The 8,754-nt window shown below is 39.0% G+C and overlaps 1 protein-coding gene across 1 annotated transcript; it reads left to right on the top strand.

Moving 5' to 3' along the window:
* The first annotated feature begins 7,879 nt into the window (after window positions 1-7,879).
* LOC124460337 lies at window positions 7,880-8,315 on the top strand. The gene is made up of 2 exons (XM_047010915.1): window positions 7,880-8,186; window positions 8,254-8,315. Exons 1-2 carry the CDS (start codon window positions 7,880-7,882, stop codon window positions 8,295-8,297), a joined length of 351 nt encoding a protein of 116 aa, XP_046866871.1. The 3' UTR covers window positions 8,298-8,315.
* The last annotated feature ends 439 nt before the right edge of the window (window positions 8,316-8,754 follow it).

Below are 8,754 nucleotides of genomic sequence, written 5' to 3'. Positions count from 1 at the left end.
GCCATAACTGATGCTATGGTTGAAATCGGTATGTATAGGATTTAACTTGCTTTTAACCAATTATAATTTATCGTTTCCAAAACAGCCAAACAGACGCCAAACTGAAGACCTGGCCCAGAGAAGGAGGAGGCGTCTTCAAAGGTCCCGCCTTGACGTTTTTTGCCGGAAAAGGGAAGTATTTTGGAGTACAACAATGCAATTTGTGGTCCTAAATTTATTTTTTTATTTTTTATTTTTTCTTTATTTTCAGTTCTATTTCGCATTGTCCCTTTGCTTGTTCGCGAAAAAAGGAAGTATCTGTATTTAGATTTATAATTTATGATCTAAATATAATTTCCTTTATTTTCAGCTGAATTGAGGTCAGGATAGCATCATCGTGTCACAAAAGTATTTGGAATACTCAATAAATCAAATTTAAGATTATCTTTTTTCGCTTTATTTTGAGTTACATTTATGATGATGAAAAAGGACAATCTACATACATTTAAAAGTTTCCTAAAATAAGTTGCAATAAGTTAAGCTTAATTGTACATAAAAACAAACAAACTAAGTATACTGTACTATAATTTGTACCAATTAATGTATTAACACTCACACATAATTAATAAAATATCACAATTTCGTTCGAAATGTATCATATTTTTATACCCTTGCAGAGGGTATTATAAAATTGGTCAGATGTTTGTAACGCACAGAAGGAGACGTTTCCGACCCCATAAAGTATATATATTCTTGATCAGCATGAGAAGCTGCGTCGATATAGCCGTGTCCGTCTGTGCTAATCAACTTCACGCTGCCTTCTCAAGAGCTATCGGGATGAAACTTGATATTTGAGCTACTTAAAGCCCGGAGCAGATAAAGTATGAAAATTGTCAGGATCGGACCACTATATCATATAGCTCTAGAAGAAACATTTTCATAAAAATTGGATTATCCCCATGAAATTTACTAATATGATAGTTTTGGATATAAAGCATCAGCATCGTTTCAAACAGATCGGATAAACACAAGTTACAGTCAATATAATCGGCTCTAATAGAAATGGAAATGGTATTTGGAAGGTTTTGTCTGTGCATTGATGATACAGAAAAAGAGTTTGGAACATGTAAAAATATTATGGCCAAGGACTGGAAGGGTATATAATTCGGCACAGCCGAAGTTAGCTTTTTTGATATTTGTTTTTAACATACATAGTTCGCAAATGACAGTTGATCGTTTTTTCTTATATGCTCTGCTTCGTATCATAACCGAAAAGATTGTCCAGAAACGATCTCTCTCTGAGCGGCTCTCTTTGTTTTGTTTTGAATTGGTTTTTGTCAAGCGCTTTGCATTGACTCATTCGTGCGATGCCCTCAAATGAGTGTCGCGTACAGAGCAAGACAATCGTCTTGCTTCGTTCACACAAAGAGTTTCAACAAAAGACAGTTTGACTAAAAAAATCAACAGAAATGATCTTTGCCTTTCGTGTGCATGTAAATACATACATACATATACATAAATGTAAAAAAAAGAACGCTTCAACCGCGTGTGTTTACCCATACATACGCAAAAGACAATTTGCTTCATTTAACTCAAGCAATCGATCATTGTTTGACTTGAGCGAAACGAAAACAGAAATAACTGTCTCGATCAGAGCGCGAGCGAGCTAAGTCAGTCGCGGCAAAAACAGTTTCTGTCCGAGTTTTTTTTATTGTGTGAGTGAAAGACACTTATTTGCGAGCTATGGTTTTTAGCAATGTTCAAAAAAATTTCAGAATCGAACCACATAGGGAGTGCCCACTGTCCCAAGAGGAAACAATATTTTTCCCATGATGCTCCATTTGGTCGCTGTTGAGATTCTTCAACAAGACCTCGTCGTCCCTGTTCTGGAATATATCGCGTAAGGTTTTCGCAATGACTTTTATAAAAGTTCAAACCAGACCCATATTAGACACGTTTACGGAGCAACATTCTTCTCGAAAATTTTTTAATTGCTCAAAGTAGCTCTCTTTGTGGAAGGATGTTTTCATCCTCTCTTGGACGGTGTCAATGCAAAACAAATCGTTCTTATTGGCAAACTTTGCCAAAAGATGTGTCGCAGAGATCTTTTGTATCGTCCATGGCGCTTATATTCATGCGCGCCCGATCTGACACAATGGCGACCACATTGCGTCGTACATCCGGTGGTATTTCCTCCAGTACATCAAGAATACTCTCTGCAGTTTCCCCCGCATTGATCATCTGAGGAAAACGCCAAATGAATAAATTTTTGACACCACTATATCTGATTGTACTTACATATTCGCCGGATTCCTTCTTCGGAAAGGTGCTCCGCGCATATAGCAGTACCTGGTCCTCAGTGTCCAAATCTGTTATGTACATGACAAAGATCTAAAAAGAATTGGAATAGATTATAATTGTTATCAAACCTCTCGAAAAACATGGGCTTTACCTCTTTGCTCATGTTCCCGAGGCCGGGGAAAAAAATCAAATTGAATTTTAAATTTTTAAAAGTAATTAAATCCTCCATTGTTAGCGCGTCTGTTCGTTTTGTTTATCGATATACAATATTATTGGCGCATCAAGCTTGGCGTCTGTTTAGTTTAACGATATCGATATACATACATACATACAGGGTGGGCCAAAAGAGGTCTTTTTTTTAAATAATAATAAAAAAGAATGTTTATTTAAACCTTGAGAATTTCATTGGTGAAACATTTGCATTATTTAGAATAAAAAAAAAATGTGACAATATCGGATGACTCCTTTTGGCCCACCCTGTATTATTGGCGCAAAAGTACGTTAAGTATTCGATATTGTTATCGAAATCTAAACAAAACAAACCAAAAACCAAACCCGAAGGAAAAGCAAACCAAAATGCCTTTGTGTCAATTTTGCGATTACGAGTCCGTGAGACTCTCCAACATGCCTTTCATAGTCCGAGTCTGAGCTTAACTTTCGCGCCCTGCCAGAAAAGCAGCAAGGTGCTTATCTGGCTCAAAAAGGGCTAACTTGGCGTTAACGGCCAAATAAGAAGAGAGTCTTTTTGGAAAGACTGGGTCCTGTCAACGACCCCGAGGAGCTTTTGAAGAAGCACCCAATTTGCCTCTTCACGTAAGTTTTTAATTTATCAATAATTTAAAATTACAAATATACAATCATAAATTGTATATTTCAGGTTGTTTTTAGTCTGTTTGTAGGCAAGGAGGCTTCAGAAACGTGACTTCTTGGCCTATGGTGGCTATGATGGCTGGGGTCTCGTATTCCACGGAAATCCTGCAAAACATTTACTCCACTGTTTTGCTGGAATTCCAGACAAAGGAATACGAGCGGATTGACGAATTAAAGTCCCTGCGTATCCCGGATTGGTTCGACAACGACCAATTCATCGGATACCGAAACTTTAACGTCCACTTCCCCGAAAGACGCAAAGCCCAGCCGTCGTTAAGAAGATTTTGGACAAAATATACCAAAAATATTTTGTTCCAAGCCAAGAGTCTGGATCCCTATTCTGGGTGAAGGACTCTTGGGTGGCGGCCACCAATGGCAGCAGGGGCCATAACTGATGCTATGGTTGAAATCGGTATGTATAGGATTTAACTTGCTTTTAACCAATTATAATTTATCGTTTCCAAAACAGCCAAACAGACGCCAAACTGAAGACCTGGCCCAGAGAAGGAGGAGGCGTCTTCAAAGGTCCCGCCTTGACGTTTTTTGCCGGAAAAGGGAAGTATTTTGGAGTACAACAATGCAATTTGTGGTCCTAAATTTATTTTTTTATTTTTTATTTTTTCTTTATTTTCAGTTCTATTTCGCATTGTCCCTTTGCTTGTTCGCGAAAAAAGGAAGTATCTGTATTTAGATTTATAATTTATGATCTAAATATAATTTCCTTTATTTTCAGCTGAATTGAGGTCAGGATAGCATCATCGTGTCACAAAAGTATTTGGAATACTCAATAAATCAAATTTAAGATTATCTTTTTTCGCTTTATTTTGAGTTACATTTATGATGATGAAAAAGGACAATCTACATACATTTAAAAGTTTCCTAAAATAAGTTGCAATAAGTTAAGCTTAATTGTACATAAAAACAAACAAACTAAGTATACTGTACTATAATTTGTACCAATTAATGTATTAACACTCACACATAATTAATAAAATATCACAATTTCGTTCGAAATGTATCATATTTTTATACCCTTGCAGAGGGTATTATAAAATTGGTCAGATGTTTGTAACGCACAGAAGGAGACGTTTCCGACCCCATAAAGTATATATATTCTTGATCAGCATGAGAAGCTGCGTCGATATAGCCGTGTCCGTCTGTGCTAATCAACTTCACGCTGCCTTCTCAAGAGCTATCGGGATGAAACTTGATATTTGAGCTACTTAAAGCCCGGAGCAGATAAAGTATGAAAATTGTCAGGATCGGACCACTATATCATATAGCTCTAGAAGAAACATTTTCATAAAAATTGGATTATCCCCATGAAATTTACTAATATGATAGTTTTGGATATAAAGCATCAGCATCGTTTCAAACAGATCGGATAAACACAAGTTACAGTCAATATAATCGGCTCTAATAGAAATGGAAATGGTATTTGGAAGGTTTTGTCTGTGCATTGATGATACAGAAAAAGAGTTTGGAACATGTAAAAATATTATGGCCAAGGACTGGAAGGGTATATAATTCGGCACACCCGAAGTTAGCTTTTTTGATATTTGTTTTTAACATAGTTCGCAAATGACAGTTGATCGTTTTTTCATATATGCTCTGCTTCGTATCATAACCGAAAAGATTGTCGAGAAACGATCTCGCTCTGAGCGGCACTCTTTGTTTTGTTTTGAATTGGTTTTTGTCAAGCGCTTTGCATTGACTCATTCGTGCGATGCCCTCAAATGAGTGTCGCGTACAGAGCAAGACAATCGTCTTGCTTCGTTCACACAAAGAGTTTCAACAAAAGACAGTTTGACTAAAAAACTCAACAGAAATGATCTTTGCCTTTCGTGTGCATGTAAATACATTCATACATATACATAAATGTAAAAAAAAGAACGCTTCAATCGCCTGTTTTTTCCCATTCATACGCAAAAGACAATTTGCTTCATTTAACTCAAGCAATCGATCAGTGTTTGACTTGAGCGAAACGAAAACAGAAATAACTGTCTCGATCAGAGCGTGAGCGAGCTAAGTCAGTCGCGGCAAAAACAGTTTCTGTCTGAGTTTTTTTTATTGTGTGAGTGAAAGACACTTATTTGCAGACAATGGAAAAGTGTCAACAGTTATTTGCGAGCTATGGTTTTTACCAATGTTCAAAAAAATTTCAGAATCGAACCACATAGGGAGTGCCCACTGTCCCAAGAGGAAACAATATTTTTCCCATGATGCTCCATTTGGTCGCTGTTGACAGAGACGTTTACGGAGCAACATTCTTCTCGAAAATTTTTTAATTGCTCAAAATAGCTCTCTTTGTAGAAGGATGTTTTCATCATCTCTTGGACGGTGTCAATGCAAAACAAATGGTTCTTATTGGCAAACTTTGCCAAAAGATGTGTCGCAGAGATCTTTTGTATCGTCCATGGCGCTCATATTCATGCGCGCCCGATCTGACACAATGGCCACCACATTGCGTCGTACATCCGGTGGTATTTCCTCCAGTACATCAAGAATACTCTCTGCAGTTTCCTCCGCATTGGTCATCTGAGGAAAACGCCAAATGAATAAATTTTTGACACCACTATATCTGATTGTACTTTCATATTCGCCGGATTCCTTCTTCGGAAAGGTGCTCCGCGCATATAGCAGTACCTGGTCCTCAGTGTCCAAATCTGTTATGTACATGACAAAGATCTAAAAAGAATTGGAATAGATTATAATTGTTATCAAACCTCTCGAAGAACATGGGCTTTACCTCTTTGCTCATGTTCCCGAGGCCGGGGAAAAAAATCAAATTGAATTTTAAATTTTTAAAAGTAATTAAATCCTCCATTGTTAGCGCGTCTGTTCTTTTTGTTTATCGATATACAATATTATTGGCGCATCAAGCTTGGCGTCTGTTTAGTTTATCGATATCGATATACATACATACATACAGGGTGGGCCAAAAGAAGTCTTTTTTTTAAATATTAATAAAAATAAATGTTTATTTAAACCTTGAGAATTTCATTGGTCAAACATTTGCATTATTTAGAATAAAAAAAAATGTGACAACATCGGATGACTCCTTTTGGCCCACCCTGTATTATTGGCGCAAAAGTACGTTAACTAATCGATATTGTTATCGAAATCAAAACAAAAAATGGAAAAACACAGACATCAAACCCAAACCAGAAGCCAAACGCAAAGCAAACCAAAATGCCTTTGTGTCAATTTTGCGATTACGAGTCCGTGAGACTCTCCAACATAAAGCGCCACATCGCCAAAAAACACCATGACCATGGCGATGGCGCAACCACAAGAAAATGCCTTTTTGAGGCAAGCCCCAGCACATCGGGGAAAAAACCTCGAGACCACCATTGTCATTGTCGGAGATCGAATGGTTTGAGGAGGAGGAAGAGCCACAACAACCGCCGCCGCCTCCACCTCCACCTCTTTTTGAGGACAGCGACAGCGAGTCCGACTCTGAGTTTAACTTTCGCGCCCTGCAAGAAAAGCAGCAAGGTGCTTATCTGGCTCAAAAAGGGCTAATTTGGCGGTCACGGCCAAATAAGAAGAGAGTCTTTTTGGAAAGACTGGGTTCTGTCAACGACCCCGAGAAGCTTTTGAAGAAGCACCCAATTTGCCTCTTCACGTAAGTTTTTAATTTATCAATAATTTAAAATTACAAATATACAATCATAAATTGTATATTTCAGGTTGTTTTTAGTCTGTTTGTAGACAAGGAGGCTTCAGAAACTTGACTTCTTGGCCCATGGTGGCTATGATGGCTGGGGTCTCGTATTCCACGGAAATCCTGCAAAACATTTACTCCACTGTTTTGCTGGAATTCCAGACAAAGGAATACGAGCGGATTGTCCCTGGGTATCCCGGATTGGTTCGACAACGGCCAATTCATCGGACACCGAAACTTTAACGTCCACTTCCCCCGAAAGACGCAAAGCCCAGCCGTCGTTAAGAAGATTTTGGTGAAGATTCTGGGTGAAGGTCTCTTGGGTGGCGGCCACCAAAATGGCAGCAGGGGCCATAACTGATGCTATGGTTGAAATCGGTATGTATAGGATTTAACTAGACCAGAGAAGGAAAAGGCGTCTTCAAAGGTCCCGCCTTGACGTTTTTTGCCGGAAAAGGGAAGTATTTTGGATTACAACGAGCAATTGCCGAGCAAAAGTGCCCGCATCGGGCACCTTACCAATAAAGGAAAATTTTCACAGCACATATTCATTTCCTTTATGAAAGTACTCACTAAATGTGTCAAATCGAATACGTATGTGTGGAGGTGGCACGTAAGGACATATGTCCTCCACTATATTCAGGGCACGGATGGTCATCCGGAACCTATCAGACACAATGGTGACTATGTTTCGCCTCAACAGTTTGGGCACTTGCATTAAGATCGTCAGAATGCTGTCAGCAACTGTATCAGAATTGGTCAGCTGCAATGAAGCACAATGAAATATAATCTTGAAATGCAAAATATGTACATATGTATGTAGGTATATCAATGCTTGACTTCCAGTGATCAAGTTGGTCAAGTACATGTCGAAAATCTGTAAAGAAATATGTGTGTATGTCTGATATAGCCCCTGTCTATTCAGATATGTGCTTACTCTGTGAACATAGGCATATTAACATATTAAGCCCCCGAGCTTTTTATTGTAATTGCAAGTGATTTTTTATTACGAAGTGAAGTGTTTATAAATTATTATTATATTAAAATGCCTGAATGTAACGAATGCGGCTATACTACAGCCAAAAATTCAAACTTAAAGCGGCACATAGCCAGTCGCCACCAGGGCACGGCCAAACGCCACCATTGCTACCGAGTCCACCACCGCCACGCCGGGTGTCGTCTGTCCCCATTTTCGGGCACATTCCCTTCCGGGTCCAATTTCTGAGCGAAGGCCAGAGAAATGCCTTCCTCAGAAAAAAGGGGTTAATTTGGCGCACACCCGGAGCACAGAAGGCTGCTTTCCTCCGGCGCATTGGGGATGTGATTGCCGACGACAACATGCTTGTCAAATACCCAGTCTGCCTCTTACGTGAGTATTCTTTTATTACAGATACTATTAGAATATAGTACTAATATAGATATAGATGCATATGCAGCATGTACAAAGCAGTCAATTGGCAAGGAGGTTATAGGCATGTGATGCACTGGCAAGTGGTGGCCCAAGTTTGTAATGTCAGCTAGTACAGCAAAATAATTTACGAGCTGTATCACAAATTCCTGGCTGAGGCAGAGGTGAAGGACCGGCGCCGCGCGCGGTAACTGCCGGAGCAGAGGCTACCTTACTGGTGGGATGATGGCGAGTACATCTCGGCCAACAATTGGAAAATAACGTACACGGAGAACATTGACAAGGCATTGTAGGCATTGTGACATTGTAGACTCAGTGTTAGTCAAGATATACCAGATGTATTACATCTCGAATCCAGTGCCAAGGTTCCGAATAAGAGATTCGTTGGTTTTCGTCTGTCGCCTTCTGAACACTTTGAACACGATTGCAAACATTTGCTGCAAACAAAAAATTTGCAATAACTGTTTGCGGCAACCTTTTTTTGCTTGTCGTCTGTATACAAATTTTTACCGCTAACTTGGTTGCGTCA

This window comes from Drosophila willistoni, assembly GCF_018902025.1.
Source record: "Drosophila willistoni isolate 14030-0811.24 chromosome 2R unlocalized genomic scaffold, UCI_dwil_1.1 Seg167, whole genome shotgun sequence".
Classification (NCBI taxonomy): Eukaryota; Metazoa; Arthropoda; class Insecta; order Diptera; family Drosophilidae; genus Drosophila; species Drosophila willistoni.
This window is presented reverse-complemented; position numbering and strand designations above follow the sequence as displayed.

Coding starts and splice junctions, on each gene's coding strand:
- LOC124460337 (XM_047010915.1), top strand. CDS start 7,880: ATGCGGCTATACTACAGCCAAAAATTCAAACTTAAAGCGGCACATAGC. Junction 8,187..8,253: donor ATACCCAGTCTGCCTCTTAC/GTGAGTATTCTT, acceptor ATGCATATGCAG/CATGTACAAAGCAGTCAATT.